This window comes from Squalius cephalus (assembly GCF_949319135.1).
Source record: "Squalius cephalus genome assembly, chromosome: 20".
In the NCBI taxonomy this organism is placed as follows: domain Eukaryota; kingdom Metazoa; phylum Chordata; class Actinopteri; order Cypriniformes; family Leuciscidae; genus Squalius; species Squalius cephalus.
In genome coordinates, this window is record NC_137141.1 from 5,494,975 (window position 1) to 5,519,639 (window position 24,665).

The 24,665-nt window shown below is 42.6% G+C and overlaps 1 protein-coding gene and 1 long non-coding RNA gene across 8 annotated transcripts in view; one reads left to right on the forward strand and one right to left on the reverse strand.

Annotated features, from left to right (window-relative positions):
• Positions 1-18,897, reverse strand: part of LOC307148133 — a 32,898-nt gene extending 14,001 nt beyond the window's left edge. Inside the window, exons 1-3 of the long non-coding RNA XR_013819415.1 lie at positions 18,776-18,897; positions 7,686-7,844; positions 1,151-1,261 (exon numbers count right to left, since the gene is read on the reverse strand). This is a non-coding gene — a long non-coding RNA (uncharacterized lncRNA). The remainder of the gene's footprint in view (positions 1-1,150; positions 1,262-7,685; positions 7,845-18,775) is intronic.
• The window catches only part of LOC307148131 (D-beta-hydroxybutyrate dehydrogenase, mitochondrial), a 32,037-nt gene that overhangs the window by 3,021 nt on the left and 4,351 nt on the right, over positions 1-24,665 (forward strand). For 2 of the 7 annotated variants that reach the window (XM_079853449.1, XM_079853448.1), the window contains exon 2: positions 23,067-23,503. In XM_079853449.1, the coding sequence (XP_079709575.1) occupies positions 23,119-23,503 (385 nt within the window). In that variant the 5' untranslated portion in view covers positions 23,067-23,118. Of the gene's footprint in view, positions 1-18,472; positions 18,494-18,520; positions 18,654-19,067; positions 19,145-22,728; positions 22,826-23,066; positions 23,504-24,665 lie in introns of those variants that run through there. The other 5 variants (XM_079853443.1, XM_079853444.1, XM_079853446.1 and 2 more) reach the window with 5 other exon arrangements.

Sequence of the window (24,665 nt, forward strand, 5' to 3'; positions counted from 1 at the left end):
GCCAGCAAAAAGGCAAATTCTTGCAGATTTTATCCAGATGGCTTTTTGAAAGTCCTGATAGCAAAAAACACATGAAATCGGATAAAATCTGATTCAAACCACATATGGAGGTGGTTTGAAATGCAATTCCAATTCGATTTTTACAGATGCGTCAGTCTGGACGCTCTGGCTGCTGTGGTGGCAAACAAAATTCTATCACTAAGACAAACATTTCCAATAGTCTTTGATGAGGTTTATTTTCTTGCAAGAAAAGGTCAGCAGTCATACAGTCACACAGAGTGTCTGCAGAGTGTGACAGTGAAGGGAGGGCATCCTTCCTCTTTTATAATTTTGACTCCCAGAATGTTATCTTTCTAGGCCAATGATGGTATTTTCAACCATATGTGAACATTCTTAGACTTGTTCATCATATTTTATCCTTGAGTGGAGGCCCTCCTGTCACGTACCAACACTCTTTACCATTGCAATAAAATTCCATATTAGAATTTTATTTTATTTACTGTATAAGGTTTGTGTGTGCTCTTTTACTGTCATATGATGGTCACACACATCTGAAAGATAAAATTTCTTCCACTCTGCTCAAATCGGATTTACATTTTTTTGCCTCACTCTTAAAGGAACCGTATGTAAGAAATGTATTTCAATTAATCATAAAATGGCCCTGATATGTCACTAGACATTAAGAAATCATGTTCACTTCAAATACTTATATCACTGACAACAGTAGTCCGGCCAGGATATTGTCATTTAAAAGTGAAGTTGCAGCCCTCAATTGATGTTGATGTTGTCATGTTGTGTTTTGGCCTGATGCTCCACCCTCCACCTATCTACCAATCATGAAGTCAGTAGTGTTTCGGCATCCGGGTTGCCAGCTCTGCTCTAGTTACCACAGCTGCAGCTACAAATGTGTCGGATAAAAAATGTCTAATGTTACGAAACCTAAAAGACCTCGTTGTACTTACGTTAATGACAGATACCTGCCGTTACAAGTTAGACTAACAGCTACTGTTCTAACAATGTACTGTCACATACGAGCGTACATCTTTACGATTATATTTGGCTAATCACCATTAAATTTTTGCGATACATAATTACTTCGCAAAACATCTCTCATGAAGCATAAACATAATTAACAGAAAAAAAAACTTACTGTGTAGGACTCGTCACTTGCCATTGGAATCTTCTTGTAGCAGCCTACGTTCCTGCTGGATCCTGCAGCCTAGCTGGCAACCTCGAGTCAGGGGGGAGGGGATACACCACTCTACAGTAATTTGAAAGTGATTGCATTACCAGTTTTGGCCACAATCTTACATACGGTTCCTTTAACATGACACACAACAATAACACCAAAACTTGCGTCGGAAATATCAGAAGAATTCATATGGTGTTCAAATGGCATAATCCAAAGATTTCTGCATTATCCTGTGCGACGTAGGAGTTCTGCACCGCAACTCACTCTTATTTGGAGAGTAGATGATGCACCTCCATTTTTCCTGTATCCATTTTGAGAGCCTTGTCACATACATGGGATCATCTACATTATTACCAAACCAACCCATACATATAGGTTGGTTATATCTGGACACACAAATCTTATTTGACCACTTGCAATTAATAGTGCGGACAGTCTGCCTGAAAAGATCTGCTTTGCCTGCAGTCTCAACATAGCCTTAGTAGAGCCCCCCACTTTGGATTTAAGAGATTGGTTAACGTTTAATTGATTAATTGAACGTTGATTTAAACAACAATAGATTATGGGAATTTATGTAAATTGACATCCCTAAATCAGACTTATAAAGTGTGTCCCATTGGTTAATCAAAAGTTCTACGCACACTTGTGATCTTCATGTCCACTTGAACACTTGGGCCAAAAACAGGAAATACAAAAAGTAGACCAGTGCAAAGACTGCGGGTATAGGCAGTACCCAAAGTGTGGGTATAGGCACCCATTGTTACTGTTGAAATCAGAAAAAGACAGCAACTACCTACTCCAATGAAGCACATGACATAATCAAGTCAGTAACACTAACAAAAAAACAAATATATGTATATTTTTTACCATATTGCAATTAGCTTTAAATATGATGTATTAATGCAGGGTTCACCAATCTCAGTCCTGGAGGGCCGCTGTCCTGCAGAGTTTAGCTCCAACCAGCTCCAACACACCTGTTTGAAAGTTTCTAGTATGCCTAATGAGACCTTGATTAGCTGGTTCAGGTGTGTTTAATTGGGGTTGGAGCTAAACTCTGCAGGACAGCGGCCCTCCAGGACCGAGATTGGTGAACCCTGTATTAATGATATACTTTAAAAAAAACAAAAAAAGTACAGCAATACTGTATACAAAGTATTATTTTGTAACAATTTTTTTTATTTGATCATGCCATTTGTGACCTACATGAGATACCATGTCAACTCTCCATAACATCTCGGTTACATTTGTAACCCTCGTTCCCTGAAGGAGGGAACGGAGACATAGTCGACGTGTCGACTGATTGGGATCACGCTTAGGGAGCCTGTCATCTTCGAGTATTGATAAAACGAGCCAATGCACACATTGGCGTGCGAGCTTTGCATCCATGCTCCGCCCCGCAGCGCGGGTATAAATACGGATGTGGATGCACGCACCACTTGTTTTTCGCTGAGGAGCTAAGCGGAGCCCGGAGTTAGCGGTGGTCCAGCAATAGTGGCGACGGGACTACGTCTCCGTTCCCTCCTTCAGGGAACGAGGGTTAAATACGTAACCGAGACATTCCCTTTCAGTCGCTCACATTCGACGTAGTCGACGTGTCGACTGATTGGGATCCCTATTAAAACGCCACTATTGCTGCCACCTTTCAGTGTCTGGACAAAAGCCTCCTGATCCCCCCGCATTATTGAGGCGGAGATGGGACAGGGCTTAGGCCAGGGAAGTCACTGCTGTTCTGCAAGACCCACTCAGTCAGAATTATTAACACTGGGAAAGCTTGCCCTTTCGTTGGAAAGGAATACGCTGCGGAAGCCACATCCTGCCCGTAGGGAGGTATACATGTGGAGGATTTACATATGGACTGGGTGTAACCGGGCAGTACAACATATAGGATGTCACTGAGGTGGCACCAGGGGGGAGACAGTGACAGCAGAGGGGCTCTGCCAAGGGAAAGACAAGGGCTCGCCGCAGGGAGTTGTACCGTGGAAGAATACATATATGGGATCGCCGTAGGGATCACAACATATGGGCCCAGCCTAGCACAGGTTCCACCAGTGCATACGAGTGCTAGGCCTGGCATTGGACGCTCCACGTGGAGGAACTCGACAGGGTTTGGCTAAGAGGAACTCTACTTCGAACCGGGCTTACAGTGTAACTGACTACATGTGAAGGGAGCACACGGTAAGCATCCAGCTCGACACATAGGCTATCTTTTTAGCGAACGTGTTTGGTGTCACCCAATCCGTAGCTCTACAAACATCTGTCAGCGAGGCGCCCTGTGCCAACGCCCAGTGAGAAGCTACACTCTCATTTTAGAGGAGTGGGCTCGCAACCCAGGGGGGCATGGTGCGTTTTGGGCTTGATATGCCAAGACGATGGCATCAACTATTTTCTTTTTGTTTTTCTCAGTGGGCCAACCTCTACTTGGAGACAGCCTTTCCCTTCTGCTAGTCTCCGTAACAGACAAAGAGCTCAGGACTGAGGTCCTGAGGCTTTGCGTTCTGTCCATGTTAACTGCAGGAGAGGATGGGCCAGAGAAAAGCCAGGGCTGGGTCTGCTTCCTCCGGGGCAGCGCTTGCAGGTTCACCACCTGGTCCCTTTTAAGGGGAGAGGTAGGAACCTTGGGCACATATCCAGCCCTGGGTCTCAGGATAACATGAGAGTTAGCCGGCCCGAATTCCAGGCACGATTCATTGACCAAAAAGTCCCCTACCCTCTTGATAGAGGCCAAGCAAGCAGGAGAACTGTTTTTAAAGACAAGACTTTTAACTCAGTTGTCTGCAGGGCTCAAAGGGAGGTCTCTGCAGTGCGGTAGCACCAGAGATAAGTACCAAGAGGGTATAGAGGGGGCGCAAGGCGGATTCAGTCTCCTCGCTCCCCTCAGGAACCTGACGATCAAGTAGTGCTTTCCCACGGATTTCCATCCACTGCATCATGATGTGAGCAAATAGAGCAACATACACTTTGAGGGTGAGAGAGACAGCCCTCGCTCCAACCCAACTTGCAGGAAAGAAAGCACAGTGTGATCGAACACCTTCGGGGGGGGCTTCTCGGAAGAGAAGAACACCATTCAATGAATAGGTTCCACTTCAGGGCTTAAGCAAGCAGGGTGCTCTCGCAGAAGTGATGGTATCTACAACCTGTTTGTGGTAGATCACCAAGAACCTCTGCATCCCGTCCTTTCGGGACCAGACATGACCAAACATGGAGTTTCCAGTGGTCTGGACGCAGGTGCCAACAGTGCCCCATCCCTGAAAATGTCTCAGAGGAATGGGTCAGGCAGGGCTGTCGAGAGGAGCATAAGTTCGAGGGAACTAGGTCCGGTTGGGCCAATAAAGCCTGGAACACACCAAGCCGACGCCGACGAACTAGCGCTGATGAAAGCCGACTGTGTTGTCGCCTCGCGTCGGGGTTAAAAGCGGCACCTGAACACACCGAGAGAACTACAGCCGACTGTCAGCTAGAATGCGCGTTCTGCGCCTGCGTGTAAATGAGACATCTGTCTATTTCTGCAGATATATTCGTCTATATTCATCATTCAAAAAGGGAAACCGACGCTGCAGGCTGCAGATACACACACCGTAAACAAAGCAGTGCGTGCTTACCGTTTTGAATATCAATCCTGCTAAACACTTTATTTATTCCACTCCTAACGTGTTAATATTAAAATATGCGCCAAGGAACACTCAGGTAAGATGACATATCATTAGAACAGCGTCTATCTGGACCGTTTTGACTTCTTTGCTCGCTGTTTTGCTATTATTCTCGTTCACTGCCTCATTCACTAAGCTGAACAGCCAATCAGAGTTCCCTCTTTCGCCGACGGCCCGACGCCGATTCAACATGTCGAATCGGCCATTACAAAGCAGACGAGGACCAATTTCAACCGACGGTGCGGAACACACTGAGAAGATTTAGTCGGCCGACGCACGGAAACTGCCCGACGGCCGACCGTCGGCTTGGTGTGTTCCAGGTTTAAGGGGCAACTAGCAAGACCTGCTCCTTCTTCCTCCCTGACTCAGCACAGTGCTGTGCAAGAAGGCTCACTGGGGAAACGCATCTTTGTGGTGGCCCCGGGCCAACTGTGTGCCTGTGTCTCCGTGCCGAGGGTTCTCCGCTCAGTCAGGGAGTAAACAACTGTCAATGGGACGAGTCTGGAGTCTGTCATGAGGCCTCATCGGCGGCACGATTGAGCAGGCCATAAAATAAAATGGAATGAAGCGACTTCAGAAGCTTCTGACTCCATAGGAGGAGGTGGCGGGCGAGTTGCGACATGCGAGGGAAGCGTAGCACAACAGTCGCAATGTTGTCTGTCCAGACCAGTACATGCTTGCCGAGCAGCTGCATTTTGCGGCGTCTCAAAGCAAGTTGTACTGAAAAGTTTCAGTGGGACCCTTTTCACTTCTGTATAGCACTGACCGGACACGTTCCTTGAGAGACGTGTTGGACAGAGTCTCCCTAACAGAAAAAGAGATCCTCAGCCCAATGGCGAGTTTACTCTTTTCCCAGCTGACCCCAAGACCCAACTGGCTGTGGAGCACTCGAAGGGTAGGACTTTGTATTGACTTGACATCACCAGACCGCACAAGCCGCAGCGGCCGTACCCCGGAGGGCAAGGTCAGTTGCGGTGCGGAGCTCACCTCTGAGCGCACGGTCTGGGCTACCCTCGTGCATGTCCATGAGTGCCGTGGCCTGGTAGACCTGTAGCAACGCCATGGCATGCAAAGAGGAAACGGCTTGCCCACAGGCTTTGTAAGCTCTGCCCGTAATTACGGACGAGAACTCACATGCCTTAGAGGGGAGACGAGGACCCCCCTTCCAAGAGGCAGCAGCCGCCGTACACAGGTGTGTCGCGACAGACAGCTCCACTGGAGGGATAGCCTCGTAACCCTTCACCGCTCCTCCGTCAAGGGTAGTGAGGGGGGAGGAGCTACTCAGGCAGTTTCTGGCAGAGAAAGGTGCCGTCCACGACCTGGTAAGCTGTCCATGCACTTCGGGAAAGAAAGGCACTGGGTCGGCGGGCTGAGAACCAGCGCGGCCCGCCCCGACAAACCACTTATCCAACCGAGACTGTTCCGGACACGGTGGAGGATTCCACATGAGCCCGACAGCCTCAGTGGCCCGTTTCAGCATAGCTGACATTTCTGGATCTGGCTTGGACAACGTTACACTCCCAGAAGGATATAACGCAGCCGAGTCATCATTTCCAGAGGCCAGCTCACCCTCCGATGCTGCAATCGGCATCCTGTCCTCTGGAGGGGCCCTGAATGAAACGGCTGGTTGGTCCATTACAGAGGGACCAGCGCTCTCAACGGGGGGCTCCACCGGCTGCGGTGTGATAGAGGAGTGAGGGGCCCACAGGGATTGGTTACCGGGCGGGGAAGCCATCACTATGATCCTCTGATCACCCATCCCACATGGCACCCTAGGGTCTTACAGTGTAACTGGCTTCATGTGAAGGGAGCACACGGGAAGCAACCGGTCTCAACAGCAGTCTCTGTCTCAACACCGCGATAGTCATGTACTCACAATGAGAACATGAACTATACACAAAAGCTGCTTCAGCATGTTGTAATCCCAAACACGTGATGCAACTAATATGACCGTCAGAGGGGGACAGGGAACGACCGCATCCAGAAACGCACGGGTGGAATGACATCTTGAAAAAGACGCAAACGCACCCGTGTTCCTCTTTCAGGAAATGAAAAACTCTCACCAGTGCTGGAGCACACAGGGGAATGATCGCGGCAACACTGACAGGGATGGTGAAGCCTGTTCCAGTGAAGCACTCACTTTCTTCGCCCTCAACCAGCCGTCAGACAAACAAACACAAAAGGGAATGCTGTAAAAACAGCAGTAGAGAGCTCAGAATGCTCACGACCACTGCTGCATTCGCGCTGTAGAACCACCAGCACCGGGAGAGACTTCCAGAAGAAGCACAGACACACTCGCTCGTTGAATTAATCAACACTCTTCAGAGACACCGTCATGAAGACCGATCGGCTCCGAAGCAAAAGACAAGTGGTGCGTGCATCCACTTCCATATTTATATCCGCGATGCGGGGCGGAACGTGAATGCAAAGCTCGCACGCCAATGTGTGCATTGGCTCATTTTATCAATACTCGAAGATGACAGGCTCCCTAAGCGTGATACCAACGTCGAATGTGAGCGACTGAAATGGAACCAAGGGTTGCTGGCTAATGTCAGCTGCTTGAAGGAAATATAATTATTTATTTATACACTCAGATTTTGAATGTTACCAGAACTCTCCATATGCTTCAGCTAATAATGATATTAAAAAATCTAGATATATAATCCAAAATGTTTAAAAAATTGTATTATTTAGATGAACTATTTGATACACTGAAAGACGAGACAGGTGCATTCCAGATGCACAGAACAAAATGCACTGCTGTTATTAAGTCATTGCTAGCACCTCATTTTATATAGTAAAATAAATATCGCTCCAAAAAACACAACCGGTTTATTAGCACTTACTTGGGTTTGGTGGAGCTCTCAGATGCTGATGCTAATGGAGTTGAGGAGGCAGTCATTCAATTTTTGCAGGACTGTGCAATGGACATTGCTAATATGGTGGGGATAGCAACAGATGGGGCCAGTGTAATGGTCGGCAGGCATCATTCGGTGTACACGTTACTGAAACAGAGGCAACCGAATTTACAACTTATAAGATGCGTGTGCCACTCCCTGGATATAATTGCCCACAAAGCGATGAAACAGCTGCCCAGCAATATAGACTATCTGATCAGGGAGACGTATAACTGGTTCTCACACTCCGCAAAGCGCCAGACCGATTATAAAGCCATATACGACACCGTCAATGGAGGGTCTCCCCTAAAGTTACTATGCCTGAGTGTCACCCGCTGGCTGGCAACAGCAGACTGCATAGACCGAATTCTGGACCAAGAAGAGAAGCTGACCTTACATTTTACATTGGCTGCTAATGCTGAGCATTGTTATGCCGCGCGTCTCCTCAGCGAGATGTACAAAGACAAAACAAACTGTCTGTACTTGCATTTTCTACGTCCGCTGCTGTTTGAAATTAAGGCTGTAAACAAGAATTTGGAGGACAGCCTCACTGTATTCCGAGACCTTAACCAGCTCTATATGTCAATCATGATGAAGCCTAGCGTTTTCCGCATGAATAATGAAAAACAACTCAGAGAATTGGACCTAAATTCCACCAGTGTCTATCTCTCACCTGCAGACGCTGACTTGGGGGCCACATTCAGCCAGAAGCTGTAAGCAAGCACCTTTTCCCTTTGGGTCTTGCGTGTAATGGCTTGACATCAGCTACATTCCGTCCGCCCCGACAGTTGTTGAGGAAGTTTGACACTGGTATATACTAGAGCTTTTGTGTTAATCAAATTATTGATAAAAAATTATTGATATAAAAAAAATCTAAACACATTATAAATGTTAGAAATGTATTGCTAAAACACATTACAAAGACTGTGAACTGTGAAGTACTTAATTGTGGAGTTAGACCGTTAAACAGTCTTTCACCATGCTGTGTTCAGGATTTTTTGGGCGGGGTTAAAACGGGGGCTCGATGACGCACTGGAGCCGCTGAGCTCCTGGCCCCGCCCCTACTGTCGATGACGCACTGGAGCCACCGAGGCTGCCCCCTCCCCTATCAGTTTGCCGCTCAATCGCGAGTTACTGTCAGTACTATTTACTACAGCCTACAGTTTGCAAGCTAGCTATGCCTTCGTCACGGAAATGCGTATTACCTGGATGCAATCACTTACAAAACAGATCGGTGTCCTTATTTAAATTTCCGAACAACGATCATATCAACAAGAGGTGGATTCATTTTGTGCAGAGCCACCTTGATGGAGAGCTGAGGATCACCACCAACACCTGCCTCTGTAGTGATCATTTTACACAGGATAGTTTTATAAACTTTCATCGGAGACAACTGGGAATCACTGATAATCCTGGTGAATAGGGCCGAACCGACAATCTCCCGCCTCGGCCTTCATCCTCCCGTTGCGCTGACAACTGGTGCCATCATCGGCAGTGCGTGCCCACGAGTCAACTTTCCCACAAGTGGGCGTGGTTTCAGCACAGCCAGCAGACACGCCCCCAGCGTTTGAGAGCAGAGGCCACTGCTAATTTTTTCAAGATTTTGATAGCTTATTTTATTTACTTGCCTGCTTTTTTTATCATTTAAATTTGGCTGGGTGGCTAATAACACATTTTTCTGTGGTGTGACAAACTCAGAACACATACTTTGTGTTCAACACATACTTTTGTTCAAAGCGATTTTCACGAAAACTCACACTCCTAACTGTCTGACGGGGAATAACCTGGCTCAGGCAGTTCGACCTGTGTGTTTTTGTGAAAATCGCTTTGAACTTGTTATTCAGAATAATTTTATTAACACATTAAAATTATTATTAACACATTACTGTTTATGTTATTGTGTATTATTCTAAATAACAATTATTCAAAGCAATTTTCATTAAAACTCTAGGCCTAACTGCCTGTCTCAGGGAATATATACATTTATGGTATTAGGCCTAATTGTTAAAATCAAAGGTATCAAACTCAAGTTTGCTATTATATTTGGCATATGAAAATATTATTTTTTTTGTGTAGAGATGGCCCGCCATGCATGAACGTTCTGCTTCTGCAAAGAGCGCACTGACACCCCTGTTCTAAACAGTATGTTCAACGCGATTTTCATGAAAACTCTAGGTTTAACTGCCTGTCTCAAGGAATAGCTTAACTCCTTTGTATTAATTGTTGTAAATCACAGGTGTCAAACTCAAGTTTGCCTTTAGCCTATATTTGGCGTAGGCCTATGAAAATATTTTTTGTGTAGACTAGAATTTGCTTGCCAGTCATGAATGCACTGCCTCTTCAAAGAGTCGACACCCCTGTTCTATAATCAACGCCATATTCATGTAATGTTATTCATGAATATGCTTCATGTTGCTATTTGAAATAATTGAAATGTTAAAGTGGGTTATTTTATATGTCCATATATCCACTCAATGTTTTTATGTTACTGAATGCTTTTGTTCCAAGCGACTTTTATTGACAATAAACAGACTCATTCAGAGCCTAAGTTGATCGCATTATTTTCCATAACATAAGCTTATAGTTTAATATAAGTACTGAATACTGAACTGTGATTGCTTTATTGCATTTTATTGTTGTTATTCTCTTTTGTGTATTGTAGCACTTTGAGTCTAAGAAATGCGCATTAGAAATAATGTATTATTATTATTATTATTATTATTATTAATAGTAGAAAAGTCTGACTGAGGTCAGTGTAGCCTACTTTTGCGTTCATTTTATTGAATATTGTTTCTGAAATCGGATAGGCTAAGTCGAAAAATGGGTAATTTTAAAGCTTGTTAATGATTTCAATCAAGAAACAAGCCAAAATTAGAAACAAGCCAAAATTAGAAACAAGCCAAAACAATTTTGGGAGTTTTTTTGTGCATTCTCGCGTTTTTTGACCGTAATACATGAAAGTAAAGTGGCCGGTGAACTGAAAGAAGAATAGAGTAAACTTTATAGTTACTTACACTGTGTATCTGATATGAATAAAACACGTCTGCAAATATATTTGAATGGATTGTTATTGCTGCTTCCATAGACACCATTGTGTATTTTACAAACTATAAATATATTGTTTTGCTATAAATTATATGCATTTAAATGTCTGAAACCTAAAATAAACATTATGTGGTTAAAAACACAGAATAGTTGTGATTTATGACAAGCGCTGAGCGCGTCCGTCTTTGGCTCAGCGCCAGCCATAGAGCGAAAGCACAGTTTAATCTGGCAGTTATGTCACGTCACTGTACATTCGCTCCTTAGTGGTCAGCTGCTGCAGAGCGTGCCAAAATCGAAGTTGCTGATGAGATGTAGAGGAAAATATCTAGAGGAAAATGAGAATGTTATGCCAAATGAGTTGATGTGATTGATCATTTATTAAATTACTTATTTAACAATCAAATATAACGACTAATACAACGTGTCACTTACGCCACCTCAGATGCGTGCAAGTCAGAATGTGTAACTCCTGATTTTCCAAAATGCATTGCGATTTCCTCTCGAATCGATTCTGAGCTTAGTTTTTAACAGCAGATGACACTACTGAACCTTCTATAAAACTAGATGTACCGCATGGCGGTACAAAATATGACCGCCGCTCAGGCCTGCACTGGCTTTCCACAAAAAATATACTTATACATACTAAGTATGAAAAATCGGTGATTTTTTTTTTCAAAGGACCCTCCCATTCAATTTCTACAAACCTCTACCAAACGGTTGAGGTACCTGTTGATGGTAAAAGTCAGTTATCTGACATTGGCATGGGTTTGTTGTGTTTTACTGAAATAAAAAAAAAATTTCCCCAAAAAAGTGTTTTTTATCTTGTAGCCCTGGTCCCAGAGTTTTAAAAAAACAATGTTAACAAAATTAAACTCATTCCCACTGTACCTAGTAGAACACTTAAAGGGATAGTTCAGGATTTTAGACATGAATCTCTATAGCTTCCCCATAAGCAGTGTGGTGCATTGACCATGACTTACCCCCGACAGCGTCCTGTGAGCCGAGCTCCGGTCCAGTTTTGGTCAAGATGAAATTAGTCCGGCAAGTTTGCTGGGGTCACGGCAATAAAGCTTTTTTCTTCTCAAATCAATATGTGTTCAAAAGAGTGATATATTTGCAGCACAAAACCGCTGTCTATGGAGAGGTCAGACCTCGTAATGGCTTGGCACTATTTTCTTCCCCGTCATATCACTGCGCGCTGCCGCTACCTACAGCCAGCTGGGAGCTGCGCAGGCGCACACCACTTTTTCAGTTGTTCGGCAGTGTTTACAGCAGTGTTTACGTGCTCAGAACAGCTACACGAACGAGCTAACATAGCTACTCACCAAGAGCGATCAGTTTGTAATCCTTTTGGCTGTGTGTCGAAGTCAATGTTGTCATCGTCGCTGCTGTAGTCAGACATGTTATCGTTCTCTTTACGAGCTGTAAACAAAGTGACACGTGCGCGGCTCCCAGCTGGCTGTAGGTAGCGGCAGCGCGCAGTGATAATGTCTCCTCATATAATGTCTACAGCAAGTTGTCGCGAAATCTGTGAAGATTCTCCTTATGTGCGTGATGCAACCAGATTTCACAATCGGTTAAGATCTAAATTAAGCTGCTCCTGCAGTCTGAGCCCATCTTAACTGTGCGTTCACACCGCCGGCGGCGAGAGCGTCAAAGTGGCCGGAAGCCATTCATTTTCAATGAGAGCCGGCGGCGAGCTCCGGCGAGGGCGGCGCGGCGCGTCTTGGACGGCGAGAGCGGCGAGAAGAGTTGAAATCAAGTCAACTTTATGGTAATAAGCTATGACGCGGTTCGGCGGCAACCAGCGGCAACCAGTCGGAATGTAGAAGTCCTCCGCCTGAGAGGATACGAGAGAACACAATTCTGTAAACTTTGGTTCCCACCACATTAGTTCCTAAGCAAAATGGAGGAAAAATTAATCATTTCTGTTGCGGGTTTCCCGTTATTGTACGACTTGTCATCCATAGTGTTGTCAGTTGATTAGTTGATGTAGGCGGTTATCCTTCCAGCCCGTGTGCTGTGCCATATGTCAGACTTGTGCTGCTGTCTTGTGTTCTTTTCCAGTGCAGCTGCCTCTGTGGCTGTCACTGCCACAAGGTGTGTCAGGCCCTCACAGTGTTGAAGCAGGACTGACAAGTCACAGCCATCCATTCTTGGTTCACGAAGTGACTTGGGCAGGACACATGGCTGAATGGGGTCAGCATAGAGGTGGCAGAATTCCTCCATCACAGAGCACAGTCCGGACCTGTGTGCATGCATGAGGTCTGTGAGTGGTTTTAAATCAGCAAGTGTCTTCTGCGGTAAACATGTGCCACCTGAGCGGGTCCGGATCTTGGGTGCTATGCTGGTGTCTCCACAGACTGACCGATCAAGTGTCTTTTTTCGGGCTGAGCTTGTTGTAAAATCAATAGTATGGCCAGGCACTCCCTGCACTTTGGTTATATTGGAGGGCATCACCCAGTATGCTTCAACATCTGTTGGAGTCACATTTCCCCGCAGACGCACAGCTGTATCGATCTTGTACAGGAGGGCTGCCACATGTGCGCACTTCTCTGCCACGCCAGCCATACAAGTGCAGTGAGTGCTCTCCACTTCCCCACATGCTGTAAGTATGACCCATGGCTGTAGGGGCTTCTGGCTGAGTCGCATGGAGTGATTCACCTAAGACAAAAAAAAGCATTATTAATAGCTTGTAGAGAAATACAAAACAATACTGACAATAGTTTTATATAATTAGTTTATTAATTAAATTAATAAAGACTTTGAGATATGTTTGGTAATTGTACCTGAATGAATTTAAAATTAGTTTGCTATATTTCAGATCAATATATTTGTTTTCCTTAAAATTTTAACTAACAGTAACTTTGTTCTCATCTTAATTATAAATAATGTATTTCTGTATAAAATAATACTACCATTAAAATACATTTGATTTTCTTTTTTAATCTAAGTGTAACTTAATAATAAACCGATTAGAGCTCTGTTTGAGGACAAGAAATTAAAACCAATGCAATATGATGAATGTCCAAAAGATGGCATTGACAGACTGTTTTTAAATGAGGGTGGATAATATGTTTTGCTTTTAAACTGCTTTTAAACTGTGTGTGTGTGTGTGAGAGAGAGAGAGAGAGAGAGAGAGAGAGAGAGAGAGAGAGAGAGAGAGAGAGAGAGAGAGAGAGAGAGAGAGAGAGAGAGAGAGAGAGAGAGAGAGAGATTTTGGGTCTTGGGTGACAGTTGTAGGTTACAGTTTGACAAGAGTTTACAGTTTCACAAAAGCACAATGTTGTGTTTTATTGCGAGTGTACACAGATATAAGTAAACACTTTGCACAATTGAACAAAATGACAGAGTATGTTTTTATGTTTCCACTGTTCGATCGCGCCCGTGCCTCTCCCACACACACACACACACACACACACATAGACACACCCAGACACACACACACACACACACGTTGGTTTGTTGAATTCTGACTGCATGCAGATAGATGAGAGAGAGCAAGGAGTGTGGTGCTTAAAACATTAGCATACCTTTGAACGGACGACAGTTTTCTGTCCCACTTTTACGATCTCCAGGTCCTGGACCCATCCATCTGTAAAAAAGACCTGGGCTTGCTGCAGCGACTTGAAGTTACTGAAAACTTCGTGTGTGTATGCACTAACACTTAATATCATATAGTTGTATATATATGGGTGCTGGAAGTTGGGCAACAGTTTGACGTCCGTTGACCAGTCGCTCTGCTCGTAAGGATCCAGTCCTTTGATTCCCTTTATTTTCTCGTCATATCTCGTTTTTGCATTAGGATTTAGTTTTAGGCGGTATGGTCCGACAATGTTTTCTTTAGCCCGCTGCATTTTGTAGGATTATTCTGTTTTTCACGTTAATTTTTCATTATTTTCATAGCCTGCTATGCCAGCCGGGCCAAACATACCCATAATTCTTTGCGTTCTGAAGAGGTTGCCGCCCATTTTGGTCACATGTCTTAGCGATCTCTATAGGCTGTGTTCAAAATCGTCCCCTTTACCCTCATTCACTATTCCCTACATTACACCACTAATATAGTCCACTTGAAGGAGTGGATGAAAACCATAGACTGTAAAAAAATATGGACGTAGTGTCCGTGACGTCACCCGTAGGTTTCTGAAGAGCATTTTTGAAGCCTAAAGTGGGCGGAGTCGGCCAACGCCATCTTGGCCTCGCGTCACCTTGCGTCACTCCCGGATAACAGAAAATGGGCAAAGAGGCGGGGCGTGTGTGGAGCTGAGGAGCTGAAACCCCCTCGACGTGATCGAGTTAGCTCAGGCTTGGGAGGTAATGCTATATGCTACTGAAAGTACCAAGTCTGCGACTGCACAGGGCCTCGCACTAAAGTGACAGTTGATGATGAAAAGCCAATTAAAAGTTCCTGTTTTTGCCCTTCGAAATATTATAATAGTTAAAAGACATGGCTACAAGTGAGACTGTGTATCGTGATTCTGTACTATTCTGCTAGTTGAAAATGTATTATGCAGTAACTATTACTCTGAGAGAGTGTGTGTGACAGTGATTTATGTGCATAACAGTTACATGTCAGTCACTCTTTATAGTCTCCATCAGCGCGGCATCGCTCGTCAAGTTCGTAGAGAGCTTCAGTCCATTTTAAATTCAGATTTTGGCCGCCTCTCAAATGGGTTAAACCATAGATATATTACCTATGAAGTTCAAGTAAATGCGATAGAAATCCGCGCTCATTCAAGGATTTATTGCATGGACGGAGAAAGCGCCGACGCCTGCAGGATTTCATCTGACGGTACATAAGCATATTATAATCTATCTGTTCCGTGAGAGCAGAACGAACGAGCCTATATATCTATAGACCTTTTTTAAATCTGAAAACTCCAAAAAGCAACGAAATTGTCAGACATCCATTAGTGCATGTTCACAGAGGAAAACAACTGAATACAGCGCTGGTTGTTCTCTCGAACGATACTCGACGACGACGACGGAATCCGAAGCCATGGGCGAAGTAATGGGTGTATTAAATTATATGAAATAATCCCGAAAAAAGCACAAACACTGCAGAGATGGCAAGTTCAGCAGCTAAAATTTGCTGAGGTGAAGTGACACGGCTAACAGCAGACAAACGTCTAGCATTGACATCAGGGGGAATCCACCTGTCACTCAAAAGTGGACACACCCTTAATTATGCAGAACTTTAAATATTAATCAACTAAACGGATGAGTTATAAAAAAATTCACCCCCCTCACAGTTGTCATGAAGGACAAAATTAGCTGTATAGACCAAAAAAACATACAGACACCAGGCTGTAAACACGTTTTTTTCTGCTGTAAAATTTGGCATTTTAACATGGGGGAGATACAGATTTGACTCACTTTTGACATCAGCCTCAAGTGGCCAGTCAACGAATTGCAGTTTAACTCACTTCCGTGTTGGTTTCAAGAGAGAGACGGGGAGGTTGCCGCTTGATGAAAACGAGTGAGGGAATTCTGACACTGAATGCGCTGAGTGGATGGATGATTCATCTGTGGGCGCCATCTCATGGTGAGACACGGGAATTCATTCACCACGACCATCATAGTGCATTATGGGTATTCTCTGGCCGTTGAGTGGCTGTGTTCCACTCCTAATTTTTATGCCCTCCCCTCATTAACTTCACTCTGTCTCGTGGACTCGGATGTGCGTCATGGCTTATGTTGCATGAGTCCCCACTACTGGCAGAACCTGTTCATTGATCATTTGGAATTCACTATGGAGCTGATTTATTATTTAAACCCCTTTTTTACTTATGAATTGTTTTATGCAGCATTCTATATGCATATAAGTTAATGGAGAAAATATATAAAATCATATAGGTTAGGTGACCTTTTGGAGAAAAATAAAATTACACAAAGGAAACAAAAATACCAATAATAGCCTATAAACTTTGTGAACATAAGGTAACTACAAGTATTATGTGATTGCATCTCAACATAATTAATATATTATACACTATTAATTCTAAAAAATAATTGATATATCATACACTACAGTGAAGCGCGATCTGCTGTGACATCAAAGTTGAATTGTGGGATATAGAGCTGCTTGAAGTGTACATCAGAGTAGACTCGCTCCCTCTGTCAAATCAAGGGGATGAGGGCCTATCACGACTGCCTTTATAATATCTGTTTACAATAACATAAACTTCCCTCGCCCACTTGACAAAGTGGAACTCATTTCAAAATGGTGGCAGGGATCCCCCGAGGGGAAGTGCTTAGGGAACTTCAGGAGTGTATGTCTAAACGCGAATTGGAACGCACCTAGTGTACATTGGTTGTACACTCATTATTGCAGTGCATTATGGCATAACATCCACTATGGTTTCAGACACCACTAAAAATGGCTGTCCCCTCAACTAGTGGCCTATTTAATGTTATAAGGGGTGATTTCGGACACAGCGCTTGAAAAAAAAAAAAAAGTTCAAAAGGATAAATTTAAAACGAGCCGACTTCCGAACGCTGGCTCTCTAGCGCATCCTAGTGTTTGAATTGAATTTGCACTCGGGAGGAGAGAAGAGCAAACGAGGCATTCAACTGAAATTAATAGTTTATTGAAGGCTGCTTTCAGATGCCTACACTAAGTAGGGTTCGCAATTTGATCCTCATATAGGCCTATTTAGTTTAAGCCTGTAAATGACGCTCAGACACAGTGAACAGCAAAGCTATAGACCTTATGTGCCAGAGAAACGAGGGCACAGCCATCTTAATATTGTCTTTGAACCATAGACAGTATAACTGGACACAGCGACCCCATAGGTTTCAACGGAGAAAAGTGAAGTCAATTAGAAGCACTCACTTCCTGATGGCTGAGCGTACAGCGCAGACTCAAACTGAGCTTGACGACGTAGATGTGACGTGAGCAACCCGTCTGTCTTCTAGTAGCTGTGCCAAGAGAAATCTGAATCATTCCCTTCCGAAACTTGCAGACACGGAGAGTGTGAGTAGGAGGTGTCCATGAGCTAAGAGCAGGAGCAACTTTTGCTAAGTATTCTGATGAATTATTTTGTCATTTTGCCTCCATGTCCCCCCCGATTGCGCGCAAGCTTCTCCTCCTGTCCATACGGTAATCTCTCTACTGTGCGACAGAGAGTCGCGTGGTTATGACGCAATCGTTAGCCAATTTTTACAAAAACGGCTTCTACGGGGCCATAACGTAAGATACAAGGTAATGGAGCCTTTTATACATTTTCGTGTTTCTTTAGAAATAAATAATGGACAAATGGAGTCTTTAAACGCCTCAGATGTAAAGTTATTCGCTGTCAAAGTGACGCCAAAATGAATGGGAGTCAATGGAATGCTAACAGCAGGTGATGGTCTGCTAATCAATGGCGGGAAGCTTCAATGTTTTCCGGAACACTGCCCCCCTGCTTTGAACTTCCGTTTTTGCTGTCGCTCTGTATATTTCTATGGTATTGCTGTCCAGGAGCAATTTTGAAGTAGATTTACTTAATGTAAAGTTAACTAAAGTTATCATGAGGATTGTAATATTTAAAGCAGATGTCTTAACAAATGTCAGTAGACCGGGAAGATTTTAAAACGAGCCCCATTCATAAATACGCAAGATCGCTGTGAAAATACAGACCGGAAATAAAAACGAGCGCAGCGCTGAATAGGGGCGGGGTCACTGATAGAATGTCATTATATAGATCAGTGGGCGGGGTACAAGGAGGATGGTGAGTAAGTGACCTGAAGAGCAATATAAAAATACTTTTTTTTCAGTATTCATTTCTTTGCAGCTTAAGATTCAGTCTAAAAGCACCTAGCCTAATCATAGGTCTGTGTGATAAACGAGGCTATACTGAGATCGCGATCAAATTGACGTCGATGACAATGGTAAGATCTGGATATTTTTACTCGATCTGAATTAATCCAACAGCAGAAATAAACGCGACAACAGCCAGTCAGTGCATGACGCTAACGTGTGGATGAAAACACAAACTGATAAACAAACTCACACTGATGCTCACGATGTTTTCAGCGTCTGCGTCTCAATAAACACATGGACCTCATCTCCACTGTAAGGTTTCAGCAGTTGTAAGCTCAGCACATGATACATGCCTATTGCAACAGAGTTTCTCGAGTCGAAGACAAGAACTGGTTGCTGGCTGCAGCGGTTCTCGAATCACCAGTACAGAACCGAGAACGGTTTCTTTCGGACACGTTCGATACGTTGAACCGATCATAGAACCGATGAGCTGGAGACTGCGCATGCGTGATAGCATAACCGTCTCTGATCCGAACTTTCGGCCAACTGCATGCTGTGCTGCTGGTAAATGAGCACGGGTGAACCGAGGACTTAAATGAGGGGCCGAATTCGGCGAAATGTAAGTTTATTTAATAACAAATAAAATAAAATTGATGAAGACCAGTTTATTCACTTTATATCTTTAAGGCATGTGAAACATCCGCGTTTGCTCATCGCCTGTAGGGTTCGTTTGCAAAACGTAAATGTAAGAAATTATCCAAGATGATTATGACGATGATTACTATTATTTAATTGTAGTTATGATTACAAATGCCTTTATTTAAATGTATTTTTATCCGCCGGGATGATAGAATTCACGTCATTACGTGAGGACGTAAAATGTTTTGAACCGGTTCATTGAAACTGTCCGAAAGAACCGGTTCGCGGAAAAGAACCGGACTTCACATCACTTCACAAGATTTTCACCGTTTAATTTGAGAAAAACCACTGTCAAACAACACTGAAACAAAGATATTCACGACAAACCGTCAGAATAAAAGTCCGGTTAAACTTCAGAAATAGGCTATATCACTACTGTATACTAAACTGTAGCCTACTATTTGACAAAAAAAATTTAAAAAATGCAATGTTTTGTAATAAATGAATTATGTTTTAATTTGTTTACATTTTAAAAGCTTGATTAAATTGTTAAAGCTTATATAAATTTGTGTTAAATCTAGGGCTGGACGATTTTGGAAAATAATCTAATTGCGATTTTTTTTTACCAATATTGCGATTGCGATTTAATATGCGATTATTTTTTAAGCTCTTTATCTTTTCTATTATTCAACAAAAACAAGCAATAAATCATTGTAAAATAGGGAAGGGAATCTTTAGGCACCTCATGAGCCGATACATTTTTTTTCTTTAATTGATCTTATTAATAAAACTTAAAATATTGAATTACATAATTATAAGTAGGCCTACTTAGAATAATTACACATTAAAAAACAAAATTAATACAATTACATGTTAATAATTTTAACAAATATAGCTTCAAAACAAATAACAAAGAGGGAAAAAAATATTACAAGCAATAAACAAAGAGTGCTTTCAGTATTTAAGAGTAGGCTGTCTGAACGTGTTCATCTCTTTTGAAATTATAAGATGTGGTTTGTCCTGTTTGTTTAATAACTGACTGTGTCACATTACCGGTAATTTCGCGTCATAAAAGCATTTTGAGATGCAAACGTACATTTAACCACGTAGACTCGCTCACAGCCGCATGCTCAAATGCTCTTCGCAAAACGCACGTGAGTATTTGAAATTGAAAGCAGCTTCTGTCGGTGATTTTCATATTTTTAATATATAAGCCAACTGTATTCCAAGACATAGGCCTAATGATGCCCTCGTAGAACATTTGTAAGTAAAATACCGGCGGGCGAGACCGCGCACTACTGAAGTAACATCACGCAGACCGCGCGTATCTCATATCTTGCGCAATGAAGCCCGCGAATGTCCTTGTAACTCGCTTCAACTTTTCCGAACTTTATTAAAGATTATTTCTCGTAAGGTTCGAGTGGTGTCTTGTGTGTGTGTGTGTGTGTGTGTGTATGTGTGTGTGTGTGTGTGAGAGAGACAGAGGAATTAGAAGCAAGCAGAATACGGTTGTTTATAAAGCACGCGCGTCGTACACGTCTGTGTTTAAAACTAAGCTCAGACATATACAATACAGAATCGTTGGAGAGAATCTATAACACAATATCACATAAATTAAACATAAACTGTTATTTCCTGTAGCCAGGTCTATATGTGTCGCGTGCCAAGTTGATGCTTCATCTGCAAAACAGACTGGTTTACTCTCGCGTGTCACGTGACCAGACTATAATCGCAGCTTTGCGGTTTAAAAAATCGCATTTCATCATATCGCGATATTATCGCAAATGCAATTAATCGTTCAGCCCTAGTTAAATCATAAAACACAGAATTCCCCCCCAAAAAATTGTGAAAAATGTGTGATTTTTTTTATGCTATCATAGAAGTGCCCCCAGCACTCCCATTCAAAAGGCAATTTGACCGAAAACGAAAATACGGTCAAACTTAAAAGTGGCGTTTCCATTCTAATTATGCTTTTAATCGAAACTTTGCCTCGGGTAGATTAACAAAAAGACCATAGGTTGCATTTTGGCGAGAGTTACCCTTTAATGACAGAAGTTAACCCTTTAAAAGTTAGCTAGCTACTCTGTGGAGTTTAATTGTGAACAAACAAGTTTACATGTTAACATTCTCAAAGTCTAACAAATATACGGAAAGCAATTCCTTCCCCCTTTTAATTGTGATAAATATTGATATTGGATAATATGGGGAAAAAAAAATTATATTGTGATAATATTTTTGTCCATATTGCCCAGCCCTAGCTAATCATACCTCTTACTGTACATCCATGTATCACTTTTTAAATACCTTTAAGATATTTAAGACTTAAAGGGATAGTTCACCCAAAAATGAAAATTCTGTCAGTAATTACTCACCCTCATGTTGTTCCAACCCCGTAAGACATTCGTTCATCTTCGGAACACAAATTAAGATATTTTTGATTAAATCTGAGAGTTGTCTAACTCCTCCATAGGCTTCTAAGGGACTGAAACTTGCTGGCCCAGAAAATGTATTAAAGACATCGTTAATATAGTCCAAGTGACTCCAGTGGCTCAATCTTAAGATTATAAAGCGACGAGAATACTTTTTGTGCGCAAAAACAAACAAAAATAACGACTTTATTCCACTTTTCATTTCCTTCTCTCTGGGCCTCGGGTCTTTTCACGTAGTGTTTAAGCGTAGCGCGTCTGTGTTGCACGTCACCACGTAGGCTCACTATTGGCCGACGCTGGTCATGTGTGATACGTGGTGACGTACAACACAGATGAGCTACGCTTAAACACTACGTGAAAAGACCCGAGGCCCAGAGAGAAGGAAATGAAAAGTGGAATAAAGTTGTTATTTTTGTTAGTTTTTGCGCACAAAAAGTATTCTCGTCGCTTGGACTATATTAACGATGTCTTTAATACATTTTCTGGGCCAGCAAGTTTCAGTCCCTTAGAAGCCTATGGAGGAGTGAGACAACTCTCAGATTTAATCAAAAATATCTTAATTTGTGTTCCGAAGATGAACGAAGGTCTTACGAGGTTGGAACAACATGAGGGTGAGTAATTACTGACAGAATTTATTTTTGGCTGAACTATCCCTTTAACTCTTTGTACTGTTTCTCTGTACTTAAAGGGATAACAAGGTATAAGAAAAAAAAAAAAGTTTTGAAGCTGCTATGTTTTTGTAAGATGGACAACCATTGTAGTCCTTATTTACAGTAGAAGGAGTGTTTTGTAGTGATGTTAGACACAATCCGTATTTTACTCATAAATCAAAAACTGCCTTTCTAATATCCTATAGGAAATCTCCTGAAGGAACCCATGGTGAATTAGCCTCCCAGTTAGGCTTTGTATAATCTCATTTTCTACAAAAATATTATAGCGCCAAAGAGTTATCAATAGTAATAAATTATCTAAATGTGCATGTGAAAGGTTGTGTCAATCTTCCTTTTAAAAAAACAACAACAAGAATCGACACAAATTATTGTAAATTATTATAAATTCAATCATTCTTGTGAACAAACCATGGAATATGTTTATCAAACCTCAAATTGGAATGTTTGTGTCTGTTTATCTGCAGGTTATCTTCAATCACTCCTTGTAATTTACAGTAAATGAACCGATCGCAGCTCTTAATCAGTGGATCAATCTGTCTTTTTATGCATGACCTGGTTAGGGTAAAGTGCAATCTTACTCATCTTTTTGTGGGTGTGTGTGGGTGTGTGTGTGTCAACAGGTACCTTAAGGATAGGCTAAATCAAGATAAAATAAAAATGAAAATGTTGTGTAACATTTCTGCATGTTTATTATGTCGTCTTATGCAACTGCTAATAATTGTGAGATTCCTTAATCCACCTGGATATCAGCGCAAATTTCAGTGGTTTTTTTTTTTTTTTTTTTTTTTTTGTCTATTCCTAGGTTTCTCAATCAGAGCTCGTGAATGGTTGAGTTTGTGAGCTCCTAATTCACGATGAAGCCAGTTTTACTCAGCATGACTGTCCTGCTCATCTCCTACATCTGTTTGGGTGATCATATATGCGTGTGTTTTGGTCTCGTCATCTGCCTCGTGCTCTTGGCTAATGCAGTACGCCAGGCGGGAAATGGCTTGTCTGATGGAGTTGGCCGGGCAGTGTTAGTAACAGGTTGTGATAGTGGATTTGGACATCACCTAGCAAAGAAGCTGGACAGCATGGGCTTCACAGTGTTTGCTGGATGTCTATGCCCTGAAGGGCCCGGAGCTCAGAGTCTGGTTGAAGAAGGCTCTGACCGTATGAAGGTACTCCAGCTGGATGTGACCAAAGACGAACATGTAAGCCTGGCCAAAGATTTTGTGGAAGCAAACTTGCCAAAGAAAGGTAACTTAAACACTTCAAATTGTATTATTTATATTATAAGGCATAATGGTATTTAAAGACGACCTATAATGCTTTTTTCCATGTTCATCTTTAGTGTGTAATGTTGTTGTTTGAGCATGAAAAAGCTCTGCAAAGTTTCAAAGCACAAAGATATATGATTCTCTATATCAGTGTCACTGTTTCTGAACTCCTGAAACGCCTCCATTGTAGTCTTGAGTTTCTTCCTGGAACGAACACGTCACAATATTCCTCATTTAAATAATTCATATGCAGAATAAAGGGGCGGGGCCTGGTTGAGTTAGTTAGTAGTGTGTTGAAACTCACGGTTATGGTAATTTCCCCAACACACTCGAAGTGTCAATCAGAGCACATTGTGCTTTTCAGAAGGAGGAGTTTCACAGAGACAGGAACTAAACAGGGGTGCGTTTCCCGAAAGCATCGTTAGCCAACTATGTTCGCATGTTCCGTCGTTATAAGCATAGTTCAACGAGTCGGTGTTTCCCGAAACCATCGTTCCAACGAAATTTCGCAAACAGCATCGCAAAGTTGTGTGGTTGGACGACAGCTCTCAACCTGTGTTAGAAGCAGAGTTTCTTGTTTTTATAACATGTGGACTCAATAAATCATTATCTTGAGCAAAATAAGCAAGCTGACATTCAGTACAATCTGTATCTTTTATTTAGAATACATACAAATGTCATTTACGTCTTTTAGTTTGTCAAGAGATTTAAAGCACCGTTTTTGAAGAGTGCGCATGAGCGAACGTGCTCTAGTGCGTAAGAACGAGCCTATGATTGAATCTGGAACTAAGCAAAGTAACTGAGAAAAATGAGAGATAGCCCCCAAAACATCTAGCGTTAATTCGATCTCAAACAGATTCATTAAAATAAGTTATAATTACTCCACCACCTGTGTGACATCATTAACCAACGTGGTTGAACGACCAATTTGCGACAATACGGTTTCAGGAAACAGTCGTGACTAGCCAGTTGATTTCTTCAACGATGCGTCGCACTGTGGTAGTAACGCAGCGAGTTACGTCGTTGTACGGGAAACACACCCCGAGCGTTACTGACACTGGGAAGAGTGGAGCTGCAACAATGGAGTATATGGGAATAACAATGTACTTTTTTGAAGCATGAAAATCTGTTCAAGTAGACCC